The following is a 26,321-nucleotide window of genomic DNA, read 5'->3' as shown; positions in this document are numbered from 1 at the left end:
TTTGATGGGCATGCGCTGAGTGTCAAATCCATGGCCTCACACATGCTAGGGAGGTACTGTAGCGCCTCTACACACCCTCATGCCTAAAGTTCCCTTTCTCTGTTTTGAGACAGGCTTTCTATATAGCTCTGGCTGTCCTGGAAGTTTCGATGTAGACCAGGCTTCAGGCTGGCCTCAGACTCATAGAGATCTGCCTGTCTCTGCCTCCCAAGTGCTGAGATTAAAGTTCTGCACCACCACACTTGGTTCCTATGCCTAGACTTTCAAATGGCTTTTCCATGGTCAATGTTTATTTTATTTAAAAATTTTTTTCAAGGCAAGGTTTCTCTGTGTAGCCTTGGCTGTTCTGGAACTGGAGCTGTAGACCAGGATAGCCTCAAACTCACAGAGATCCTCCTGCCTCTGCCTCCTGAGTGCTGGGATTAAAGGCGTGTGTCACCTCCTCATGGCCTCTTTTTTTTTTTAAAGATTTATTTATTTATTACATATACAGTATTCTGTCTACAGGCCAGAAGAGGGCACCAGATTGAATTATAGATGGTTGTGAGCCACCATGTGGTTGCTGGGAATTGAAATCAGGACCTCTGGAAGAGCAGTCAGTGCTCTTAACCTCTGAGCCATCTCTCCAGCCCCCTCATAGCCTCTTTTTAATTTTTAAAACGATATTTAAACTTTATTTTATGTGCATGAGTGTTATGCCAGGATGTATTTATTTGCACCACATGAGTGCAGTGTCTGAAAAGGCCAGAAGAGGGCACTGTATCACCTGAAACGGGAGTTTGTGAGCTACCCTGTGGGTTTTGGGAACTGAAACATGGTCCTTTACAACACAGTGATTGCTCTTAACATCTGAACCATCGCTCCAGCCCTGCTATGTTTATGTTAAAGAAAGAAACAAGTGCATTCACCTGTGAACACTTAGGAAGTGGAAGCAGAAGGATCAGGGGTTCAAGTCTAGCCTCAGCTATACAGTGAGTTTGAGGCCAGCCTGGGCTATGTGAACTCCTGTCTCAAAAAATAAATAATTAAGAAGGACAGAGTTGGGTTTTTTGTTTGTTTGTTGGGTTTGGTTCTTTTTCTCTGTGTAGCCCTGACTACCCTAGAACTCACGACGAAGGCCAGGCTGGCCTCAAACTCATAGAGATCTGTCTGCTTTTGCCTCCTGAGTGCTGGATTAAAGGTGTGGGTCACCACCACCTGGCAAGAGAGAATTTTAAAATGCAGGTTAGTAGAAAAAAAAAAACCCAAAAAACAAAAACAAAAAAACCCAGGCAGTGGTGGCGTCCCAGCACTTGGGAGGCAGAGACAGGCGGATCTCTGTGAGTTCCAGGCCAGCCTGGTCTACAGAGTTAGTTGCAGTACAGCCTCCAAAGCTACAGAGAAACCCTGTCTCGAAAAACAACAAAACATAAATAAATAAATAAATAAATAAATAATAAAAATAAACGCATGCTAGTCTATTTATAGGAAATCAAACAGCAGAGAATTAAACTATTAAAGTGATATTACTGCAACAGATTCCTTGGGAGAAGGACAAGAAAAAAAAATCTATTTTAGAGCCAGACATGGTGATAAACCAGCATTTAGGAAGCAGAGGGAAATGGATCTCCTATCAGTTCAAGGCCAGACTGGCCTATGAAATCTAGTTCTAGGCTAGCCAGAGCTACATAGTAAGACAGTAAGACCCTGTGTCCTGTGTATGTGTGTGTGAGAGAGAGAGAGAGAGAGAGAGAGAGAGAGAGAGAGAGAGAGAGAGAGAGAGAGAGGAGAGCGCACCTGGCCTTGGTGGCACACGCCTTTAATCCCAGCACTCTGGAGACAGAGGCAGGTGGCTCTCTGTGAGTTCCAGGACTGGTCTACAGACGGAATTCCAGGACAGCAAGGGAAACTCTTGGAGCTGGAGTGATGGCTCTGTGATTAAGAGCACTGGCTGCTCTTCCAGAGGTCCTGCCTGGGTTTAATCCCCAGTGCCTGTATAGCTGCTCAAAACTGTAAGTCTAGTCCCACAGATCCGGGACTCTCTTACAGCTTCCATGGGAATGGCACACACATGGTGCACAGACATTCACCCAGGCAAACACTCTCATACACAGAGTAAAAATAAAATCTCTGAAGAAAAACCAGATGTCCTCCTTGGGACTCCAGAGGCACTGCACACACATGGTCACTTTACATACAGGTGAGCGTACATACACATAAAATGAAATAAATACATCTTTAAGAAAAATCTATGTGCCTTTGCCTCTCCTGATAGAAATAAATGCCCCAGGGGCAGATCTGCAGGGACAAGAGTGAACCTAGGAAACAACTTGAGATGCCACCAGGAGTCCTGGACCCTTTGAAGGTGTCCACTTCAGCAGACAGAGTGGCGCGTCTGCAAAGCTCTCTTAAGGGAACGGCTCACGGGGAGAAGGGTCTGCTTTGCTGCCTAGATCTTATGTGGAGCCAAGCTCACGAGAAAGCCGGAATGCAGGCTTGTGCTCACTCTTGCAAAGCATTCTCCCTTTGATCTCATCAGACATTCTTAGCATTAACCTTAGGAATCCTGGGTGTGTGGGAACAATCCTGAGATTTTTTTCAACTCCTCTTGTCTTGACCTCCTGGGATGGACTGAGCTTTGGAACCAGATTTAAGAACAAGCCACAGCTCTGAGCTGCATTTCCAGTTCCAACCAGCCGAGATTGTAAGTGGTTGCTTAAAGTTTCCCTTGGGGGCCATGATTAGAAGAGCCCGAGTGTGCACGGTCAGATAACTTAGACCCTTTCCAACTAGCCACAAATCTCGAGGTGGGCAGAGATCCCAAGACAAAGGAGGCCAGGCAGTATTCAGAAATCATCAGCTCCACAAATGGCCTTTGCGACTTTTTTGACTTTTTTCCAAAACAACTACAAAGCTCAGAGTGTCATGCATGAATTCCCTCAAATGTCATCCCCACCCCCACCCCCTCACCCCGCCGTCCCATACAGAAGGGAAAGGGTTTTCCCATTTTCCGTTGGGAAAAACTGAGGCTTAAAGCAGTTTTAGTGGTCACAAGGCTGTTCACCACTAAAACCAGAATCAGAACATAGTTTTCCTGCTTCTCGGAGGTATGCTCTTCCTTTAAACATTCATTTTATTTCTTTATTTATTTCTTTATTGGTTTTTCTCTGTGACTTTGGAAGCTGACCTGGAACTAGCTCTTGTAGACCAGGCTGGTCTAGAACTCACATAAATCTGCCTGCCTCTGCCTACTAAGTGCTGGGATTAAAGGCGTGGCCATCACCGCCTGGCTAAAGATGTATTTTTAAAGTGTGCTTGACTGTGTGCGTGTGCGCATGGGTGCATGTGAGTGCAGGCGCCCTTAGAGGCTAGGAACATCGAATTCTCCTGGAACTGGAGTTACAAACAATTCTGTGCCGGGCAGTGTTGACACACACCTTTAGTCCCAGCACTCAGGAGGCGGAGACAAGTGGATCTCTGTGAGTTCGAGATCAACCTGGTCTACAGAGGGAGTTGCAGGACAGCCGGAGCTACACAGAAAAACTTGTCTTGAAAAACAAATAACAGCCGGGCGGTGGCGCACGCCTTTAATCCCAGCACTCGGGAGGCAGAGGCAGGCGGATCTCTGTGAGTTCGAGGCCAGCCTGGTCTACAGAGCAAGTTCCAGGACAGCCTCCAAAGCCACAGAGAAACCCTGTCTCGAAAAACAAAAAAACAAAAAAACAAAAAAAAAAAGAAAAACAAATAACAAACAAAAAGGAAAACAGCAACAAAAACAATTCTGTGCCACCCCCTGCAGGTGCGGGGCCCTCGGCAGGAGTGGAGCGAGCTCCTAGCTCCCGAGACACCTTGCCTGTCCCTGAGGCGCGCCCTTTCCTTTACAGCGCCGCGTTGCTTCCTTTCAAAAGCGGGGCTCGCGCTGGGGCTGTAGGTGAAGCTGATGCAGTGCCAGCCTCCCAGCATGCACAGAGCCTTGAGTTTGGTTCCTGGCATAGCGGCTCACCCGTCACTCTAGCATTCAGCGGATGGAGGCAGGCAGAGCAGAAGCTTAACGTCATTCCCAGAAACAAAGCTGAGTTTAAGGCCACCCTGGGCTCCAGGAGACCTCGTCTCAAACAATGTAAGAGAAAGCAAAGCAAAATAATAAGTAAATTAACAATTAAGTAAAACATAAAAAAATGTTTCTTTAGGGTGACCCTTAAAAAGAGGGGTCTCTTTTTTTTTGATTTTTTGAGACAGGGTTTCTCTGTGTTGCTTTGGAGTCTGTCCTGGAACTCACTCTAGTAGTCCAGGCTGGCCTGGAACTCACAGAGATCCACCTGCCTCTGCCTCCCGAGTGCTGGGATTAAAGGCGTGCGCCACCAACGCCCGGCACGAGGGGTCTCTTTTTAAGAGGCAGAACAAGTTGAGCTAGTTCTTAGGTTGAAGAGCTGTCTCAGGAATGGTGGCTTATTCTTGGATCCTTTTCAAAATGGCCCAGTTTCCAGAAAGATCTGAGGAGTGTTTCCTTTTGGGAGTGTGTGTGTGTGTGTGTGTGTGTGTGTGTGTGTGTGTGTGTGTGTGTGTGTGCTGTTGTATACAGAGGCCAGAGGACAATCTCAGGTGTCAATCATCCTCCTGTGGTTCAGACAGGGTCTCTCACCGGCCCGGAACTTGCCAAGTGAACTAAGTCAGCTGGCCAGCAAGCCTGAGGAATCCACCTGTTCCCACCTTCCCAGGGCGGACATTGCAGATGTCTAAGTACAATCACCATGCCTGGTCCCTTCCTTCCCCTTTCCTCTCTTCAGGCTGCTCTCGAATCTGCTATGTGGTTGAGAACGATCTGCCCCTGCCTCCCAAGCCCTGGGATGACAGGCATGTGCCGCCACACCCAGGTTTGTGCAGCGCGGAGAACTGAACACAGAGTCTCCCACTTAGTCATAAGCATCCTTTGACTAAATTGTGTCCTAGTGGTAAACTGAGTCTCCTTGTTCTTAATGGCTCTGAGCTCGTGCTGTGTGACACATTTTGGGCAAAGTTGGTACTCATCTGCCTCCAACTGGTCCAAATGCTGAGATGGTAATCCGGAAGTGAGGGTGGTCTATAGCCAGCTGTACTGTTATTTGTTTTCTTTCCTTCCTTCCTTCCTTCTTTTTCCAGATAAGGTTTCCTGTGTGGCCCTGGCTGTCCTTCCAGACTGGCTTCGAACTCAGAGACCCGCCTGCCTCTGCCTCTCAAATGCTAGGATTGAGGTGTGCACCACCACTGCCCGACAGTCAGCGGTTTTCCTGAAAGCTAGGAGCAAATCAGCAGATGGACTTTAGTCTGTCCAAATCTTCCCACAGCACAAGTCTCAGTATTCCTGCTCGCCACTCCTCCAGGCACCTCCTCCCCTACCTGCGCAGGCAGGCAGCTCTGTCTCCTTAGAGAAACTGGGTCAACTTAGGCAGAGCCTACTAGAGACACCCGGCTGGGTACTATTTGGAGAAAGAAGTTAGCAATCCAGTATGAACTTGGACCAAAGACCTCAGACAGGAAGGAAAGCGGTTTAAAGCAACATGAATACATTGGGCCACACACCTGTGATCCCATCACTTGGGAGAGACCGAGGCAAGAGTATTACCATGGGTCTAGGTCAGCCTGGGCTATATAGTAATAACTAGGACTACAAAGCAAGACCTTGCCTACACACACACACACATACACTCGATGGCACACCCCTGAAATCCCAGTTTTTGAAAGGTTGAGACAAGAGGACTGCCATGAGTCTGGGGGTCAGCCGGGCGTTGGTGGCGCACCCCTTTAATCCCAGCACTTGGGAGGCAGAGGCAGGCGGATCTCTGTGAGTTCGAGACCAGCCTGGACTACCAAGCGAGTTCCAGGACAGCCTCCAAAGCCACAGAGAAACCCTGTCTCGAAAAACCAAAAAAAAAAAAAAAAAAAGCTGAGTCTGGGGGTCAGCCTGTGCTACATAGCGGGACCCTGATTCAAAACAAAAGCAAAAGCATAATGGCCATACAGTGATGGAGAGAGACTCCTGCTGTACATTGTCAACTCAGCTCAGTGGGCTGAAATCAGAGCAGCTAGAAACAGCCACTCTCTCCCCGCCTCCCCACTAAGAAGGGAGCACCTCTATAAGAGATGGAAATCAGCCGTGATCCTGGGTGAAAGCGAGGACACTCCCCAGACCACCAGCGAGAGACTGAAGGCAGGTCTTTACCCATGCCAGGCAGTCACCCCCCACCCATCTTCCCCGTTTTATTATCTATTTAAATTATTTGTGCGTGTGTGTGTGTGTGTGTGTGTGTGTGTGTGAGTGTGTGTGTGAGTGTGTGTGTGTGTGTGTGAGAGAGAGAGAGACAGAGACAGAGAGAGAGGGGGAAGGGGAGAGAGAGAGACAGAGACAGAGACAGAGAGACAGAGAGAGGGGGGAGGCAGGGAGGGAGGGAGGAAGGAAGGGAGGGAGGGGGAGAGACAGAGAGACAGAGACAGAGACAGAAAGAGAGAGAGCAGAGAGAGCGCGGCCACAGCAGGCCTATGTGGGTCAGAGATAACCTGTAGAGCTGGTTCTCTTTCCACTGTGTGGGTCTCAGGGGTCAAAGCTTCGGCTGTAGTGTCTTTACCCACTCAGGTATCTCACCAGCCCTCTCCCCTTGCCAGCATAACCAGAGTCCTCCACGGCGCCGGCTTTCTCCCACAGGCTATTATCTCTTCAAGGAATGGCTGAAAGTGGCATCCTTTTCAGAGAGAACTCCCTGGTGACTCCTTGACAAGGGACAGTGAGGTCAGTGCAGCTCCAACCTCCAAGGTCCATTCTACCACCCCTATGTCTCCCCAAACACTCAATGGCCCTAATTATTTGGAAAAAATGTGTGAGAAAGCAAAATTTTCTCCATGTAATAAATAAACTGACATTTTTGTTGATGCTGTTTGTTTTTCAAGACAGGGTTTTTGTGTAGCCCTGACTGTCCTGGGACTCACTCTGCAGACCAGGCTGGCCTGGAACTCAGAGATCCTCCTGCCTCCCAGAGTGCTGGGATTATTCTTTGGTGTTTTAGGGCTCTCTCTCTCTCTCTCTCTCCTTCCTTCCTCCTCCTCCTTCTTCGTCATTTTTGTTTTTGTTTTGTTTTTTGAGACAGGGTTTCTCTGTGTAGCTTTGGAGCCTGTTCTGGAACTAGCTTTTGTAGAACAGGCTGGTCTTGAACTCACAGAGATCCACTTGCCTCTGCCTCTCAAGGGAATTAAAGGTGTGCACCACCACTGCCCAGTGTTTTGTTTTCTATAGATTTATTTATTATGTACAGTGTTCTATCACAGGTCAGAAGAGGGCATCAAATCTCATTACAGATGGTTGTGAACCATCATGTGGTTGCTGGGAACTGAACTTGGGACCTCTGGAAGAGCAGCCAACGTTCCTAATCTCTGAACCATCTCTCCAGAACCTTTTTAGTATTCTTATGTTAAATTTTTTGGTTTTTTTTTTTTTTTTTTTTTTTTTGGTTTTTCGAGACAGGGTTTCTCTGTGGCTTTGGAGGCTGTCCTGGAACTCGCTTAGTAGTCCAGGCTGGCCTGGAACTCACAGAGATCCGCCTGCCTCTGCCTCCCGAGTGCTGGGATTAAAGGCGTGCGCCACCAACGCCTGGCTTCTTATGTTAAAATTTTGAGACCAGGTTTTGTATTCCCCGGGTTGGCCTCTGGCCTGCCATGTGACTAAAGACGATCTTGGGGTCCTGATCATCCTCACCTCCCAAATGCCGACATTACAGGCCATGTGTCACTGTGCTCTATTTTATTTGCTTGTTTATTTATTTATTATGTTTGTTTGTGTACAGAGGTCTCACTTTATAGACAACACTGTCCCAGAACTCACTATGCAGCCAAGGCTGACCTCAAACTCATTTCCAAATCCTGGGATTTTACAGGTGGGTATGTCCTTCTAGCTTTAATAGGCTGAAATAGTATGGTTATCTCCATCAAGCAAAAGCATTCAAATCTGCCAGAGAACCCAGTTTAAAGGAACGACATGCAAACTTTGGGGATATAAAGCACACTCCTTATGGTCGAACGGATTGCAAGCGGCAGGGAGGGTGGTGGTGGCAGGACAGTGGCGTGGCGCCACGCCGTGCTTATGGTTCCAAATGGCGCGGGGAGAAGTGGGACATCTCCCTGGTTCCCCTTAGGACCTGAGTTTGAGATGAAGCTCAGTAGTTCTCAACAAGTTCAAACGCAGGTTCCAAAGTCTTGGTGTGAGCAATTGAGGAACCACGAGTATAGACTAGACCCACGGGATTATCCCTCCTGTGAGTGCCTCCCCAAACAGCATGACACATGAGCAAAGCTATGCGGAAGCTGTGAGCAAAGTCAGCTCCAACCGGCTCTTACTGGTATGTTCATGTTTATGTATACACCAGATAAAGGAGGTCAGATGGAGGATCCAGGTTATTCCAGGAATGGCCAGTCTTTAAGAAGTAAAGGGTGGCCGGGCGTTGGTGGTGCACGCCTTTAGTCCCAGCACTCGGGAGGCAGAGGCAGGCGGATCTCTGTGAGTTCGAGGCTAGCCTGGTCTACAGAGTGAGTTCCAGGACAGCCTCCAAAACAATACAGAGAAAGCCTATCTCGGAAAAAAAAAAAAAAAGACGTAAAGGGTGAAAACACTGCACAGGACAGGGACTTCATTGTCTCCTCTTAGAGCTCAGATGGCCGCATCTTTTCTCTTACTTTCTGCTTCCCAGTGCTCCCCATGAAGACTACAGGGGCGGGGGGGGAGGGGAGAGGAGAGAGAGAGAGAGGGAGGGAGAGAGTGCAAGCTCAGGTTTATCAGAAGGACAGGATTCTCCCCACTGTAACCCCCATCCATATCCCATTTCAGGATTTAAGAGACAAAGGAAAAAGACCAAACTAATTACTTTAAATCACAGGACACAGGGCACAGGAGACCGCACGTTCTGAGACTGTGGACAAGCACCCGAGTGTCCAAGCCCTGTGTGTGTTTGTGGAACAACTCTTTAAGGTCACTGCTCAGCGGCATGCTTGGAGAAAGCAGAGGAGGGGAGCACAATGCGAGACTTTTTCTTCTTTTTTTTAATTTGTTTATTTGTATTTTATGTTCATTGGTGTTTTATCTGTGTGAGCGTGTTGGATCCCCTGGAACAGAAGTTACAGGCAGTTGTGAGCTACCATGTGGGTGCTGGGAATTGAACCCAAGTCCTCTAGAACAGCCCATGCTCTTACCTGCTGAGCCATCTCTCCAGCCCTGAGACTTATTAATTCTTTTTTTTTTTTTTTTTTTTGGTTTTTTCGAGACAGGGTTTCTCTGTGGCTTTGGAGGCTGTCCTGGAACTCGCTCTTATAGACCAGGCTGGCCTCGAACTCACAGAGATCCGCCTGCCTCTGCCTCCCGAGTGCTGGGATTAAAGGCGTGCGCCACCAACGCCCGGCTCCCAAATAAGTTTCTTGAGGATATTTATTATTTTAGGGACCAGAGAGATGGCTCAGTGGTTAAGAGCACGGATGGTTCTTCCACTGATGGTTCAATTCCAAGCACCCACATGGTAGCTCACAACTGTCTGTGGCCCCCATTCCAGGGGATCTGCGCCCTCGTTTGGATTCTCCAGGCACTGCAGGCACACACCATGCAGACACACATGCAGGTTGAAACGCCCATACGCATAAAATAAAAATTTTAAATTAGCACTTTATTATTTTAAATTATATGTATAAGGGGCTGGAGAGATGACTAAGCAGAAACCGGACTTCCCTGCACCATGTCAGATCACAACCACCTGTAACTCCAGCTCCAGGAAATCCGACACACTCCTCTGGCTTCCACATACACCAGCACTCATGTGCACACACTGCCCTCCCCATACATGAAATTCAGAAAAAAATACATGTGCGTGAGTGTCAGTGCCTAAGACCAGAGGTGTTATATCCGCCTGCATCTGGAGTGACAGGTGACTCTTAGCTCCTTGTCACGGGTGCTGGGACTGGACCCAGGTCCTCCGGGAGAGCGGAAAGAGACCTGAACTGCTGAGCCATCTCTCCAGGCCTGAAACAATCTTCAAATCCTTCATCTTTATTTTATTTAAAAACTTGTGTCTTGTTTTGTGTATATGTGCATGGGCATTCGTGCCACAGCCTAAGTGGGGATGTTGTAGGACCCCTCCTAAGAGTCAGTTTTCTGCTTCTACCATGTAGGCTCCAAGGTCGAACTCAGGATGACAGGGTTAGTGGCAAGCACTTCTACGTGCTGGGACATCTTGCTGGTCCCCCTGACAGAGCCCTTCCCAGATTTTTCAGTTATGATTCTGTGTGTACAGGGGGTTTGCCTACATGTGTGTCTGCGCACCGCATGTGTGTCTGGTGCCTGAGGAGGGCAGAAGAGGGTGTCAGGTTCCCTTGGGGTGGGAACTGAGCCCAGATCCTTTGGAGGAGCAGCTTGTGCTGTTAACCACAGAACCATCTCTCTAGTCCCTAAATCAATTTTTATTTTTATTTTTGGGGATGTGTATGAGATGTGTGGAGGGAGTTGGCCCTCTCATTCCACCATGTGGGTTCCAGGACAGAACTCAAGTCGTGAGGTTTGGAAGTGAGTGTCTTTACCTGCTGAGTCATCTCATCTACCCAACAGACTCTTGATATGGACGGACTGTACAGCCTACACTGTACTGAAAAGTCACAGCAATTCTCCTGCTTCAGCCCCTTCGTATTGGATGGATTATAGTTGTGTGCTACTGTGCTGGTGTTAATTTGAACTTCAGAACAGTCAGGTTTGAAGTCAAAGATTCCCTAAATAGGCGCTTGGAAACAGAGAAGTCTTTTTTATTTTATTTTATATGCATTGGTGCTTTGGCTGCAGGTATATCTGCGTTAAGGCATCAGATCCCCTGGAACAGGAGTTACAGACAGCTTTGAGCTGTCATGTGGGTGCTGGGAATCAAACCTGGGTCCTCTGGAAGAGCTGTCAGTGCCCTTAACCAGTAAGCCATTTCTCCAGCCCCACAGAGAAGTCTTGATTGGAGCAGGGTGGCAAAACTCTGAAAATGTGGAAAACATTCTTTGGTGTCGATTCTGGCCAGGAGTCCCTGATACATGACTGGTCCAAAGAGCTCACTGTTGCTTGGGCCGGAAAGATATTTCCAGGCTCCATGGGTAACAAAGATCCTTGCTTGTGGTAAGCCACTTTGGTAAGCCTCTTTATTTCCTGAACCAGGCCTAGGACAGAGGCCCTTAGAGCTTAGAGATGGAATGGAGTTGAAAGTTGATCTCTAATCTTTCGGGGACCGAACCAAGCCAAAAGCCACTTATCTGGTTAACAAGTAGCAGAAATAGAACCGGAGATATGAGCAGCCGTTTCTGCCCTGCGGTTTATTTAATCTTGCCCCCACTGGAAAGTCGGGGAACCCTGTTTTCTGTTTCTCAGTATGAGTGAACATATGCATACTCATATTCTTGTGGTGCACATGCGTGTGAGCACATGTGGAGCCCAGAGATTGATGCTGGGCATCTTTCTTTCTTCACTGACAGCCAGGGTCTCTCAGTCGAACCCAGACCTCTCTAATTCAGCTAATGTAGCGAGTCAGCTTGTCCTGGAGCTCCCATTCTGTTGTGTGCTGGGATTACAGGTGAGCCACCACTCCTGGCTAATTTGTGGGTGCTGGAGATAGGAACTTCAGTCTTGTACATTCAGTTTCATACTTCACCCATGAATGGTTTTGGGTCTGTGAACAGGGACTTAAGTCCTTGAACTGGAAGCACCAGAATTACAAAGAATAATCCTCTTAGTCTTGGGTCTTTTCAGAAACTGTGGGCTGGAGAACAATACCAAATAGGTGCTCTCTGGACCTTTTATGGTTAAAAACAGCCCTAGTCCAGTATGAGGCTGTGTGCTGACTAGTGCCTACCAGCTTCACGTCAACTTTACAAGTTCTTAGATGTTTCTGTCTGACCAACTTTGGCCCTGTTTCTCTGTTTCCAGGACAAAGTCTATGATGATTCTGAGAAGAAGGGGCAAATCAACAGCCGGGAACTCAAAGCCTTCTCCAGCCAGCAGGATCTTGAGACCAACAAAGAAAGGGAGCTCCCCCTGCCTCTGCCACAGCGCCGTCTGCATCCACGGGGCCCCACGGTCCTTGTTGCTCCTATAAGTGAAATGAGGCTAGATGCTCTGGACCCACCATGGCTAACCCCTTCTTTAGCATCCTTTGCTCTGGACCCACCATGGCTAACCCTTCTTTAGCATCCTTCGCTAGCAGGCGTGCATTGTGTGTGAAGAGGGAGTCAAGCTAGGGGGAAATAAGGTGTGTGTCAGTTTTAGAGAAGAGAGTTCTTTTGTGGACCATGGATGGGAGATGGGGGGTGCATCAGTAAATCGTGGGATAAGTTACTCCCATGCCGAAGAGAAAGTATAAGCTGCAGATTTCAAACTAAGAGGAAATGAAAAGAAAAATTCAGTTGCAAAAGCAACAACAGTGAACTCTTTGGACTACCATGTATTGGGACTTCTGTCCAACATTGTCACCAAAGACAGTACTTTCTGTATCTCCCAATTTTTTGCAACCCTATTCCGGTCAAGACCTTTGCATACTTTCAAATACCTGAAAGAGATCATTTTCAGTTTCAAAAGTGACTATTTAAAAAAAAAGTCATGTCTTGGAATATGCATGGCTTTTAATCTCCTGAGGTGAAAGGAGTTGCTTAGAAGCTGCCCTTGAACTCACCACACTGGGGTGTCAGTGTGTTGGTGGCACCAATGTCTGTTGACTGGGACAAGATAAAATTCTGAAGCTGCTCAGACAAAGATAGCTCTGAGTACACTGAAGAAGCTCCCCCCCCCCAGTGATAAAGTCAGTTTCTTCTAATACTATTTTTATCTGAGGGGCCCATCCTACTTACTAGTTTTACAAACTAAGGGGCTCTCTGGATTCTCTGGCTTCAGGCTGTTGGGAAGCTAGTGTCCTGTACTCCACCAAGGAAGAGGTGAGGGATCACTAGCTGAGCGTTTTTTGTTTTTTTTGGTTTTTCGAGACAGGGTTTCTCTGTATTGTTTTGGAGGCTGTCCTGAAACTCGCTCTGTAGACCAGGCTGGCCTCGAACTCACAGAGATCCGTCTGCCTCTGCCTCCCGAGTGCTGGGATTAAAGGCATGCGCCACCAACGCCTGGCTTAGCTGAGCGTTTTATACACACTTATAAACATTGTTTTTAAAATTTATTTATTCATTTTATTAGTGTCTTGTCTACATGCATGTCTGTGTGAAAGTGTCGGATCTCCTGGAACTGGAGTTACAGACAGTTGTGAGCTGCCCTGTGGGTGCTGGGTACTGAACCTGGGTCCTCTAGAAGAATTGCCAGCGTTCTTAACCAACTGAGCCATCTCTCCAACCCCCTAAGACATTGTTTTTAAACTTTGTTTCATATGACCTTTTTTGGGTGTGGGGAGGTTTGAAACAGGGTTTCTCTGTGTAGCCTTGGCTGTCCTGGAACTCACTCTGGAGACCAGGCTGGCCTTGGATTTGGAGATCGTCTGCCTCTGCTGGGATTAAATGTGTGGGCCACCACCACCCAGCTCATTTGATCTTTCAACTTGCCTTGTCCCCAGAATTTGAGTTAACTTAAATGGAAATATTTCAAGTAGTTAGAAACCTGTTTTTCGGTCGGGGTGTTGGTGGCACATGTCTTTAATTTACAGCACTTGGGAGGCAGAGGCAGGAGGATCTCTGTGACTTCAAGACCAGCCTGGTCTACAAGAGCTAATTCTACAACACACGTTCCAAAGCTACACAGAGAAACCCTGTCTGCCTCAAAAAACAAAAAAAAAAAAAAAAAAGAATGAAACCTGTTTTTCATGCTTCCTTAGGAAATAAACATGTCTCAGGCAAAGTGAGTAACATCAGTAAAGGGAGAAAAACAGGCCTCAGGGGCCATATGCTTAGTCATGTGGATGAAAAGCCCCAGAGCTGACAGGAAGCAGATCAGAAACATACCAACCCTACCACAGGTGCTTTGAGGGATGAGGGAAGATGGACAGCAGGATTTATTGGATGTATGAGGGCTAGCAGAAGGACAGGATGTAAGACAAGAAAGATTATGGAGACATGAGGAAGGAAAGGAGCCTCTCATCCCAATATCTGGTTGAAGACTCTCATCGGCCAAGTATCACAAATTTTAGCACAGTTAACATTTTCTTAAGGTTTTTCTCCTTTTCCAGTTATAAAAATTACAGTTTGCTATGACTCTCACCAGAAACTGCCTTTACAGTAAGACATGTCCTAAACCCCTTAAGGAATCCTAAGGCTCCTGTCTTTTTTTTTTTTTTTTTTTTTGGTTTTTCGAGACAGGGTTTCTCTGTGGCTTTGGAAGCTGTCCTGGAACTCACTTTGTAGACCAGGCTGGCCTCGAACTCACAGAGATCCGCCTGCCTCTGCCTCCCGAGTGCTGGGATTAAAGGCGTGCGCCACCAACGCCCGGCCAGGCTCCTGTCTTAATTTATCAGAGTAGGACCCCATCCAAAGTGCCCTATTGTCCCCTTCACGTATCAGAGAGGGGTGGGGCAGGAGAGCACACCAGGGGGAGAGGTGGCTTGGGGATTAATAGCACTTGCTAATCTTAGAGGTTTGATTCCTAGCACCTACACTGTGGCTCACAACCATTTGTAGCTCTAGTTCCAGGGGATCTGACACCCTCTTTTGATCCCCACAGGTGCCAGGCATGCAGGTGGTACACACATACATGCAGACAAAAATACTCACACATGAAACAAAATAGAAAATGTAAATAAAAATTAAAAATAGTTAAAACTATGGGTGTTTTGCACATGTGTGTATGTGCACATGTATGTGCAGGCACACATATAGAAACCCATGTTCATGTAGGACCAAAAGTTGACTTTGGTTGTCTCTCTTGATCACTATCTCTCTATTTTGCTTATTTTTTTGTTTGTTTTTTTTGGGGGGGGTTGATTCAAGGTTTCTCTGTGGCTTTGGAGGCTGTCCTGGAACTTGCACTTGTAGACCAGGCTGGCCTTGAACTCACAGAGATCTGCCTGCCTCTTCCTCCCAAGTGCTGGGATTATGGTTTTTGTTTTTAATGTTTTAAATTTATTTCACATGCATTCATGTTAGCTTGCAAGTATGTCTGAGTGAGGTGTCAGATCCCCTGGAATTGGAGTTACAGCTTGTTACAAGCCACCATGCAAGTGCTAAGAATTTAACCCATGTTTCTAGAAGAGTAGCACGGGCTCTTAACCACTGAACCATCTCTCCAGTTTCCCCCCTTATGTTTGGAGACAGGGCCTCTCATTTAACTTGGAGGTTATTAACAGTTTAGGCTGGCTGGCTGGCTAATTAATCTACGAATCCACCTGTCTCTGGTCTGTGCTCCCTCCCCCCAGTGAGATTACAGATGTTTGTTGTGGCTTTTACATGGATGCTAGAGATTAAAACCCAGGTCCTCAGACTTACAAGGCAAACACTTTGTGCATGTCACAGCATGTATTTGGAGATTAGAGGACAGCTTTCAGGGTTGATTCTACCTTCCACCCTGTGAGTCCTGGGGACTGAACTCAATCTAGGTCATTAAAGCTTGGTGGTGGTGTATGCCTTAGATCCCAGCACTGGGGAGACAGAGGCAGGTGGAGCTCTGGGTCTGAGGTTAGCCTGGTCTACAGAGCAAGTTCCAGTGCAGCCAGGGCTACACAGAGAAACCCTATCTTTTTTTTTTTAATCTATTTACTTATTTATTACATATACAGTGTTCTGCCTACATACCAGAAGAGGGCACCAGACTGAATTATAGATGGTTGTGAGCCACCATGTGGTTGCTGGGAATTGAACTCAGGACCACTGGAAAGGCAGTCACTGCTCTTAACCTCTGAGCCATCTCTTCAGCCCGAGAAATCCTATCTAAAACACACACACACACACACACACACACACACACACACACACACACACACACACACAAAAACCCCAAAACCCCCAAGCACAAACATAAAAAAGCTTGGTGATAGGTACCTTTCACCCACCAAGCCATCTTGTCAGCCAACAATTTTCTTCCTACTGGCTCACTGGAAATTCTTTTTTTCTGGAAACCAAAAAAAGGTTTTCCCGAGTGTGAGGCCCCAAAGATGAAAGGAACTGTCCAGGCTGCTGTGGGCAACAGTGTAGTGTCTCAGTCCTCACCACTGACCATCAAAACAGCGGACAGTTTCGTCACGAGAAAAAGGAATGTGGTGAAAGAAGGTCTCAAAGCTTTTACACGTTTTAGTTGGTGACACACCAAATCTTCTGGTAACTGGGCGGGGGTGGCACACGCCCTTAGTCCCAGTACTCAGGAGGCAGAGGCAGGTGGATCTCTGTGAATTCAAGGTCAGCCTGGTCTACAAAGCTACACAGAGAAACCCTGCCTGGAAACACCAAAAGAAGAAAAGAAAAAGGAAAAGAAATCTTCCTGGTGTCAGTTAGTAGATTCTCAACCTTGGATGAGCAAATGTGGTACCTTGCTTCTGAAATAGCTCATATAAAAAAGTTCACATTCCATTGAACATCCCACTTATCCCAAGAAAGGGCTGATCATGGTTTAAATAACACACACATAGTGAAGGCCTATAATCCCATCCCAACACTTGGGAGACTGGAGGCATAAGGTTCAGAAGTTCAAAGTCATGCTTAGGTATAGCAAATTTGAAGCCAGCCTAGAAAACATGAGATCCTGGCCTAAAAACAAACAGTAGAGCATGGTGGTGCACGCCTTTAATCCAGCACTCGGGAAGTGGAGGCAGGTGGATCTCTGTGAGTTTAAGACCAGCCTGGTCTACAGAGCAAGTTTCAGGCCAGTGAGGGTCACACAGTAAGACCCTGTCTCAAATAAACCAACCAACCAACCAAATAGACGAAAACCCACAGAGAAACTGGAGGAGAACTCAGTGAGGGCAGTCCCAGCATTTAGAAGGCCAAGGCAGGAGACTCATCACAAGTTCAGAGTTACAGGTCATCGCTGTAGGGAAAAGGGGACAGTCAAAGAAACACACCCTGAGCAGAGCCAAAGAAACACACTTTGGCCCTGCAACCAGAACTAAAGAAAAGTACCCTGACTCTGAAACCAGTGCCAAAATAACACACTTTGTCCCTGGAATCAGAATCAGTGAAAAAAATGCACCCTGGCCCTAAAATTGGAGCCAAACGGCTAAAAAGGACCAGAGAAAGAAACATACTTTGAGCCGGGCGTTGGTGGCGCACGCCTTTAATCCCAGCACTCGGGAGGCAGAGGCAGGCGGATCTCTGTGAGTTCGAGACCAGCCTGGACTACCAAGTGAGTTCCAGGACAGCCTCCAAAGCCACAGAGAAACCCTGTCTCGAAAAACCAAAAAAAAAAAAAAAAAAAAAAAAAAGAAAAGAAAAGAAACATACTTTGGCCCTGAAACCAGAGCCAAATCTGACCTTAATCCTGTGCAGAAAAGTAACCAATCCTCGAGCAGAGCTCTAGCCAATCTGAGCTCAGCACTGAAATCGGACCAATCCCTACCCTGGAAAAACTTCCCCGCCCCCAAGAACCCCTATATAAACCCTGTGTATGTTCAGCTTGTGTCTCCTCTTCCTGCTACCCGGCTGTCCTCTGCTACTCTGGCAGAGGGCAGCCACTCTCCTGGACTCTTCCCTTCCAATATACCCCTTCAATGAGCTTTGGGTGAAGATCTTCTTTTGCGGCAGCGATGGATCAGAGGCGACCCTGAGCAGAGCAGAGCGAGCAGGCCCGTAACACTTGCCCAGGAAACCTTCCCTTGGCAGAGCGGAGTCCCCGTGGAGCTCTCCAGGAGCAGAGCTGAACTGTAGCAAATCCCCCCCTGGAGAGAGCAAAACTGCTACACTAGGCGAACATCCCCAGCTGGAAGACCCTGTCCTGCCGGAGCCGAGCTGATACCTGCTGGAGCGGAACTGATACACCGGAGAAGCCTTTCTCTGAGGCAAGGCTGTAAGCTGCCAAGCTTACTGCAACCTGTGGTGGTCCTTGGCTCCCGAGCTCCAGGATACCTTTCCATCTGAGCTGTGTAACACTCAGTATTCTGTGACTCCCGAGTGCCAGGATACCTGACCCACTCCTGTTCCATCCCCATCCAGCCCGAAATGCTTACAATCACCAGCTTCATAGTTCAGGCCCAGCCTGGGTTACATGAGACCCTTCTCAAAAAACCCAACCAAGGTTCACTTGCCTTGAAAACCTGGCGATATCACTTCAATCCCTGAACCCTCGTAAAGATGGAAAGAGAGAATCAACTCCAAAATTGTCCTGTCCCTGGCATGAACGCGGGCATACACCACACACACACACCACACACACACACACACACACACACATTCACCAACCAAACAACTAACCCACCAACCAAGCCACTAAACTAAACAATACAACTCTAGCAGGTAAAGGATAAAAAAAACCGAGATGGGTCTGTATGAGGAGGTACACTGAGGATGGCTTTAATACTTAGAAAGGCATTTTGGTACCCAAGTTTATGTAGCCCCCATCCAGAGGTTTACCATAGGGCTTCCTCTGTGGTTTCTCTCTTGAGTAGCGGATTTTCTTTTCCTTCTCAGCCTTGCTTCTCAGGGTCCCTGTGCTCCTCACCCAAACAGCAGAACAGACAGCGCTCCAGTCTGTCGTTCCTCCCACTCTGACACGACCTCCAGGAGCTAGTCCTAGGTAGGCCTGGGTCTTTTCCTCCAGCATTCTCAATGAAGCCCCTTGTCTTTTCTGGTCCTCGCTTGCTTTGTTCCGTCGTTCTGTCCCTTTCTGTGTTCTATCCTAGCCAGTCCGCACACAGGAGCCTCCCACATGCCAGTTCCTGTCTCCAGCCCTCCCTTGACCTGTCTTCCCACCACTCCCCAATTCTGAGGCCCCTGGTCAAGGTGCTGCACACCCAGCCCGCCCCTCCCCCAGACTGCAACTCCCCAGCTTCTCGCCCAAGCTCAAGCCCCGCCCCGGGGACCAAGCCCCGCCCCCGCCTCGCGCGGGCCCCGCCCCTCGCTCACCTGAGGCGTCTCCGCGCGCGCGCAGGCTGTTGGGGGCTGGGGGAGCAGGGCCGTGTCTGGTGGGGGGAGAGGGGCGGGGAGGCCCCCACTCTGGCCCAGGTGCCCCAGCGCGGGGGGGATGGGGTCACTGAGGCGGCGGCAGCCAGGCCCCAGCCGGGATCCGGGCGCCCAGCGGTGGCGGCTCCATCTCCATCAGGGGCTTCACCTGAGGAGGGATCGGCCCCCCCGCGGAGCCCCCCCACTACGGCCAGTCCCCCCCTCCGGAATAACTTCCGGTCCCACTACCAGGCGACAGGCGACTGGGCCAAACACCGAGCGCCCCCAAGCCGGGGAGACTGCTGAGGGAAAAAAAAAAAAAAGGAGAGGAGCTAGGGGAGAATAGCCGAGCGCCGAAAGATTTAAGTCCAAACGGCCCTGGCGTGCAGAGGTTAAGCCAACTCTATCTCTTCATCTGCATCTAACTTGCAAACTAGGTGCGCGCGGAGCCCCGTGTGTCCCGGCACGCCTGCTCCCGGTGCCAAGGTTTGCTCCTGCCCTCCCCAAGATAATACTGATTTACAACCTCTTTTGCATTATTTGCTAATCCTGTCGAGAAAGCGGGAATTGGGGGAACGGTTTGAGGGTACTAAACGTTTAAAAACAACCACTGCTGTCTTCGTATATCTGCTGGCCAACCAGGTAGGTGGGAGAAGGAAGACCCACTCCTTGGTTTTTCCAGGGACGGCACGTCCGTCCCACTCACTAGCTTTGGGTTAGACTCAAGCCTCCCTCCTGCAAAATGCTCACTGTCCAGGCCCAAGAGGTCCCAGTCACACTCTGAAACGGACACTTTTATTGGTATATATCTTTTCTAAAAAGTGGAGCTCTAAGAGGGAAACCCCTCGCATCCCATAAGCAGTAGAAAATGGTTCTTACACATTCTACGCACGTCCGGCTGAAGTTTCTAAGCAGTGTAAAATAAGGCCTGTGTGTGGTAGGCTGAGGCCCCGGGAGTGGGTTCCTGGGTGCAGTGTGTGTGCCCGGGTACAGCTTAAGAAGACACAGTGAATACAGGGTTATGACCCAAGAAGAGGAGGAGATGTCTTTCCAGGGCAGTGAGGATTAAGCCTGGACTAGAAAGGAATTTGGGTGGTTCTCGCTCCCACGCGTTCATGGGACGACGTGGACATGGACACGGTGCCAGGCGTTGCTGAGGACGCCTCGCAGGTTCCAGATGGGGGCCACGGTGTCAGGCTGCACATTGTAACTGTCGTCTACAGCTTTGCAAATGATGTTCAGTTCCCTTAGCTCGGCGGGCACCTGAGCTTTCAGCTGCCATAGCCGCCACGCCCAGGCCTTCCTGGGACGTTGCTCCTCCCCCTCCAGCTCAGCCTCCAGCCAGGTTCGTCCACCATCTATAGACACATCCACTCGAATCACAGCCCTGCCACCACCGCTCCATGCATAGCCCTTGATAGTCACCTCCCCTGCCGCTACAGTTGCCCCCTCACAGGGTTCTGTGACAGCTGACTGGATAGGTAGTTCCTGAATGGACGGAGCTAGATCGAAGTCTACCGTGTCCCAGTCCACAGACGGAGAGAAGCCTTTGTAGTCCCGCCTCTGCCAGTGACTGTGACTTTCCTCAGACTCCACACTCACTCTGCCCAGCCATTTGACGTGGCGGGCACCCACCACACCAGGGACCACCACCCGCACAGGGAAACCATGGTCACGAGGCAGAGGCTGACCGTTCATTTCATATGCCAGGAGGACCTCAGCTTCAGGATCCATGGCCCGGGCCAGAGGGATGGATGCCCCGTAGGCAGTCCCAGTGGGGTCTGAGTCCAGCCCCTCAAAACAGACGTGGGCCTCAGTTTCCCCGAGGCGGTGACCAGCCCGGGCTAACACGTCACAGAGTCGAGCCCCAGCCCAGCGTGCGGTGCTGATGGCTCCCGTCCGCCACTCCAGGCCTTTCACCCCCTTGACCTCACTCATCTCAGAGCGCCGGTTGCCAGCACACTGCAGAGTGACAGTGACCTCATGTTTGGGAAACGTAGACAAATCGTCCAAGGACAGGGACAGCGACTGACCTCCGGGTGCCCCTACTACATGCAAGCGGTAGGTTTCTGGGTCCAGGTTAGGTACAGGCAGATGGTTCCGAGTGAAGAAAAGGGGGTTTGGTGTGATGTAGCTCTCTGTTAGCAGCTCAGGAGGAGGCTCTGCATTAAAGGGATGCTGGCTGTTGATCTTCAGAGCTGGGTGACGGACGGGGTCATCAGCGTAAGGGTCAGAGGCCTCCAAGGTGGGAGACGCGTCATCTTCAGGGTTCAGTTCCCCGATCTTATACTCAGCCAGTAACTCACGTACATGAGGCTGGTTGTGAACAGCATAGAGGGCCCAGAAGGGCTCTAGGGGGCCTCCAGCTGCTAGTATCAGTTTTGATGGTCCCCCTGGATGTAGCTCCACAAATTTGGTGACATCAAAGACCTCAGAGCCTAGAGTTACCCAGACTCCAGTTTCAGGGCTATTGTGGGCCCTCACGTCCTCTTTGGTGTATATCCGTGGTGACTCCTGAGCAGCCTACAGGCAGGGGAGGGAGAAAGCAGAAGGAACAGACAATATTAAATCACTCTAGGTCATTCTGACCCCATCCACAGTCTTAGACTGGGAAACTAAGGGAGCAGATAGTATCTCTGCAGTGCATGAACACAGAACCACCGCAGGCAAGAGTGTGTAAGACCCCTCTGTTCCCACAAGGAAGCTGCTTTCCCGCTTACCCTGCAACGATGGTCATGATAGGCCAGCACTGCACCAAGGCCTAGCAGGGTCCCCATGACTCTCCATCCCCGAGTCCTTGACTTCTCGTCAGAAAAGGTGAGGCTGGGGTGCTGGGGTTTAAACGAATCATTTGTGGAGTACGCTGGGATGCAGAGCCTTGAGGGGGTTGGCTTGACTCTGGAAGGACAAAATGCCCTGTGAAAGCACTGGCAAAGGCCTGTGGTTGCCTCTCATTAGTCACTGGTTTTCGGTTGGAGCTGAGTTTCTTCCGGATGGGTAGGACCAGTGAAATATGGCTCTCTCTTTCCTCCTGGGTCATCTCTGTACTGCCTTATCTTCCAGATAAGTATCAGCCAGATAAGATAGTTACGAGATCGGCTAGGAGATAAGCGCTGGGAACGGATAACCCACCTGATGGCCTGTGGAAGTCCCACGACCACAGTCCTGCGCAGCCTCAGCAGCATGGTGGCCGACCTACAGGAAGAGTGACAGCTTTCAAAACCAGAAGACCCCTCCCAGGGGACGTTTGGGAGACCTGAGAATGCAGAGCCCAAGTGGGTTCTGGGAGTAACCCTGCAGCATTTCAGTGCTAGACTGTGCTGAAGAGGCGGGCGGGGACGGGGTGGAAAGGTACACAGACTTCTAGAGAGAACAATGCCCCAGGCCAAGGGGCCTAAGGACAGAAGCAGGTTTGCCAACTAAAAAAATGATACTAGGTATGGAACCCAAGGCCTTGAGAATGTGAGACAAGAGCTCTGCTGCTGAGCTTATAACCCCCAGGCCCCAGCTTATAACTATTTCTAAGAGACTGAGGAAAACAGTGACAAGAGGGAGCAGCAGTCTAACGGGGTGCAGGAACCCAGATCCTAGAAGCAAACTGCATTGGGTCTATACAGCCAGGCCTTGACACTAACTGACTCCTTGGGCAACACAGCAGGCCTCTTTGAACTCTTTGAACTCAGGATCCTCTCTACCCAGAGGACCTGATACAAAGGGTAAATAAGTAATAACATCCACCCAGGTCTTTCCAGTTCTCTTCCTCCTCCCCTCTAAAACAAATATCCCATCTGGGAACTGAACCCCAATTCAGTGTCTCCACCCTATGCTAGTCTAGTGAACTCAGCAAACTGAGAGGAGTCAATGGCCAGGGTGTCAGGGGATGGGCTACAGGAGGAGATAATTTTTCTGCTCTCTGTCCTGTAAATGTCTTCCTCAAAACCCGGTACCTCTCCGAGCCAGGAGGGTCAAAGTGGAGAGAAGGGAGAAGCTGCTGGTTGCTGAGATGCTAGGGGTGGGGTTGTTACGGATAGGGAAGATAGGAAGATGGAAAGAGGTGCGAATTCTACTACCCTTCAGTCTGGGCCAAGGGGATCCGATCCGTACGTACTTGCTGCCATCTACCCTTAATTTCAGCAACCCTTGTTTACCAGCTCGGTTCCAGGTTTGGGAGGAGTGGTCTGCGACATACTGGAATGCCACTCTGTCCCTGCGAGCTCCATACTTTCAGGAACACTTTAGGTAGGAGGGTGTGTCTGTCCAGAATTCGGACAGAAACGTAGCCTGCGACCCCAGGAGCACTCAGACATCGTAAACGGAGGTACTTGTCCTTTTGTTATTCCTAAGATTTGGAGCTCCACTGACCGCCTTGGTCCCACCGTTGCTCTCCCTCCTGTCCCTCCAGGTCGCAGTCCCCTTACCAGGCTCGTCGTCCTCAGCGGAACAATTTCACCCGCCCGGTGCGGGGCAAGGGCTCCCCGGGCGGTGGGGCGGGGCGGGGCGGGGCCTGGCCGTGACGTGCGCGGTTTGTGCAGGCGTCCTCACGCCCCTCGCCCGCGCCGCAGCCATTGGCCCCTTAGCCCGCTGCTCCTGACAAGGCCGGGCCGCTGTCACGGGGTCGCGGGATCTGAAGCGGGAGGCGGGGAGTCGCGGACTCCGGGCCCGTGCAGGCCTCTCCCTCGCAGGGACAGCGGACACACACTGATGACCGGAGCCGAGCGGCCGCAGTTCCGCAGGGCAACGAGCGGCCTCTGATGCCGTGCTCCCACGCAGCGGAAGGTGATGAGGGCTCCGAAGGTGGCCGCGAGGATGGGGACCAAAGCTAGTTTCCCCGGGAGGCCTCCCGGTCCTCCGGGTATGCCCTGCGGGTATGCCCGGCGCCTCAGGAGTTGTTTCCTGTCGCAACTGTTAATCCCTGCTTGTGTCTAAGGCCAAGAATAACAGAAGAAGTGACTCCTTAAAATAGTGGATTTCTCAAGTGCGAAACCAGGACTGAAAAAGCATCTTTTATTTATTTTTAGTCAAGGTCTCACTATGTAGCCCTGGCTGGCATGGAACTGATTTTGTAGACCAGGCCGGCCCGGAATTCATAAATCCGTCTGCCTCTGCCTCTTGAGTGCCAGCCTTAAAGGCGTGCACCACCATGCCCACTCCTTAAAACCATCTTTTAAATTCTGCGTAGTGGGGGGAAAAGTCTTGTCGTGGTGGCGCATGCAAGTGGAGCTCTGTGAGTTCGAGGCCAGCCTGATCTACAGAACGAGTTCCAAGACAGCTAGGGCTGTTACACAGAGAAACCCTGTCTTGAAAAACCAAACAAAAGAACATCCACTTTAATCTTGTTAAACAAAAGTATAAACATTAGTCTTGTAAGTCAAGGTAAGGACACTTACTTAATCGACTACATTCGTTATTAATCTTTTGTTTTCTTGTTTTTCGAGAAAGGGTCTCTGTGGCTTTGAAGGCTGCCCTAGAACTTGCTCTTGTAGACCAGGCTGGTCTCGAACTCACAGAGATTCATCCGCCTGCCTCTGCCTCTGGAGTGCTGGGATTAAAGGCGAGCGAAACTACTGCCCTGCTCTGCTCGTTATTACTCTTAACAGCTACCAGAGACCAACAATTTGACACTTAGCCAGCGCTCCTGGAACAAACATTCCTAGACTGCCCCCTAGAGATCAGAGGGTTGAGCTAGAGTCGTTATCAATTTAATGCAAAACATTTCAAAGAACCCCGCCCCCTTTTTAGTTCTCCAGCCAGAATCTTTGCGAGGAATGAAGAACCTTGAGTGGGGAGTGTACTGTGAAGGGAAGTCATAGTGAAAAGGTGATATGGGAAGTTTTTTGGAATGTAAAGGCTTCCAGCCTTTGTGTAGATCATCGTGAAGTTTCAGCGGGTGTTCTCAGCACAAGGGAGGCTGAGACCAACCTGGACTATATACGAAGACCCTGTCAAACAGGTAAATACTACTTGGTACGGTTTCTTCCCCCGTCTACCAATGCCACCCAGTTTTATTTTATGGAGCTCAGACAGGCCTCGGATTCGGTGTGTGCTTGAGGGTCCTGGGTGACAGGTGTGTGCCACACACACGCTCAGACTCCACTCATCTCACATGTAGAGGGACTGAAGCAGAGTGGCCTGTAGGGAATGCCTGACCCCAGCCCCCGAACACAGCAACTCACAAGTCTTGGCACTATACCCCGTCTCCTGTTTCCATTTGTTTCAGCTCCCTCTAGACTATGACAAACGGGAGGACTTCAAGCAGAAATAAGAAACAGATCCAGGCAAGACAATTTTGTGGGAGGGTTAGGGTAGAAGTCACTTGATCAATCCAAGTTTAATTCAGTTTTTTTTTCTTCTGTTTTGGAGGTAATGGTCTTTGTTCAACTAGTATTTAGAACCCATTCAAACTTGCGCTCTAACAACAGGCACTTGTCACCATTATCTTGTTTATTTTTTTATTTGGTTTTTCAAGACAGGGTTTCTCTGTATTGTTTTGAAGGCTGTCCTGGAATTCACTCTATAGACCAGTATCTTGCATTTTAAAAAAGATTTTGTATATGAGTTTTTCCTGCAGTATATATGTGTACCATGTGTGTACCTGGTGCCTATGGAGGCCAGAAAATACCAGATCCCCTGGAACTGGAGTTATGGATGGCTGTGAGCCATCATGTGGGTGCTGGCTATTGAACCCAGGACCTCTACAAGACCAACAAGTGCTTTAAACTGCTGAGCCATCTCCCCAGTGTCTTTTTTATTTCCTGTACATTTGTGTTTTGTATGCATGTACATGTGTGAGGGTGTCAGGATCTGGGACTGGAGTCACAGGCAGTGTGGTAACTGCTGAGCTATCTTCTCTCTAGCCCTCTTCTTAATCGTTAGGTTCAATTCAGAAACTAATATACAAATGAATCCTAGGAAAATGCAAAAAATATTGCATAGTACTTCCAACAGTTCAGATATGCCATTCCTCATTCCAATCTCAAGAAATTCCAGGAGATCCACGACCACACCACTGCACACAGAAAGATTGAAAGTCATATTTGATAAGTCACATTATCTATGTCTTTGAGTGGGAACAATCACAAAACAAGGTTATTTTCCAGATTGGTTCCTCAAGTGTCCAAAAGGTTGAGGGAGTAATGAGGTGCCAAGGTGGGGAGGACAGTGTGTTACAGGTTCCGTAAGATTTCACTGCGCCCTTTCTTCCCAAGTGTCGTGTGCCCCCCCCCACAGGGTTTCTCTGTAGCTTTGGAGGCTGTCCTGGAACTAGCCCTTGTAGACCAGGCTGGTCTCGAACTCACATTGATCCA

General features: G+C 49.3%; 2 protein-coding genes across 6 annotated transcripts in view; both read right to left on the bottom strand.

The window, feature by feature from the left end:
• The window catches only part of Ikzf4 (IKAROS family zinc finger 4), a 42,313-nt gene extending 22,676 nt beyond the window's left edge, over nt 1-19,637 (bottom strand). For 2 of the 3 annotated variants that reach the window (XM_040754665.1, XM_040754669.1), the window contains exon 1: nt 18,982-19,637. The gene's annotated coding sequence lies outside the window, so the exon portion shown is untranslated. The remainder of the gene's footprint in view (nt 1-18,981) is intronic. The other variant, XM_040754666.1, reaches the window with a different exon arrangement.
• Nucleotides 19,638-19,790: 153 nt separating this feature from the next.
• On the bottom strand, nt 19,791-23,531 carry Suox (sulfite oxidase). Of its 3 annotated transcripts, none has more exons than XM_005079706.4 (4): nt 23,436-23,531; nt 22,150-22,212; nt 21,738-21,915; nt 19,791-21,540 (listed from the first exon to the last, which is right to left on the bottom strand). In XM_005079706.4, exons 2-4 carry the CDS (start codon nt 22,200-22,202, stop codon nt 20,131-20,133), a joined length of 1,641 nt encoding a protein of 546 aa, XP_005079763.1. In that variant the 5' UTR covers nt 22,203-22,212; nt 23,436-23,531; the 3' UTR covers nt 19,791-20,130. The 3 variants fall into 3 exon arrangements, with proteins under 3 accessions (XP_005079763.1, XP_012975722.1, XP_012975723.1); XM_013120268.3 differs by lacking the exon at nt 23,436-23,531 and adding an exon at nt 23,088-23,399; XM_013120269.3 differs by lacking the exon at nt 23,436-23,531 and adding an exon at nt 23,166-23,399.
• Nucleotides 23,532-26,321: the final 2,790 nt, after the last annotated feature.

This window comes from Mesocricetus auratus, unplaced genomic scaffold (genome assembly GCF_017639785.1).
Source record: "Mesocricetus auratus isolate SY011 unplaced genomic scaffold, BCM_Maur_2.0 Super-Scaffold_100011, whole genome shotgun sequence".
Taxonomy (NCBI): domain Eukaryota; kingdom Metazoa; phylum Chordata; class Mammalia; order Rodentia; family Cricetidae; genus Mesocricetus; species Mesocricetus auratus.
Note: the sequence above shows the minus strand (reverse complement) of the source record. Positions and strands in the feature narration are given on the sequence as shown.

Bases quoted from the DNA above. Each gene is read 5' to 3' on its own strand.
- Suox (XM_005079706.4), bottom strand. From the start codon at position 22,202: ATGCTGCTGAGGCTGCGCAGGACTGTGGTCGTGGGACTTCCACAGGCC. The intron at 21,916-22,149 runs GTGGGTTATCCG...TTGTCCTTCCAG, and splicing joins GGACTTCCACAGGCCATCAG to AGTCAAGCCAACCCCCTCAA. The intron at 21,541-21,737 runs GTAAGCGGGAAA...CCCTGCCTGTAG, and splicing joins ATCATGACCATCGTTGCAGG to GCTGCTCAGGAGTCACCACG.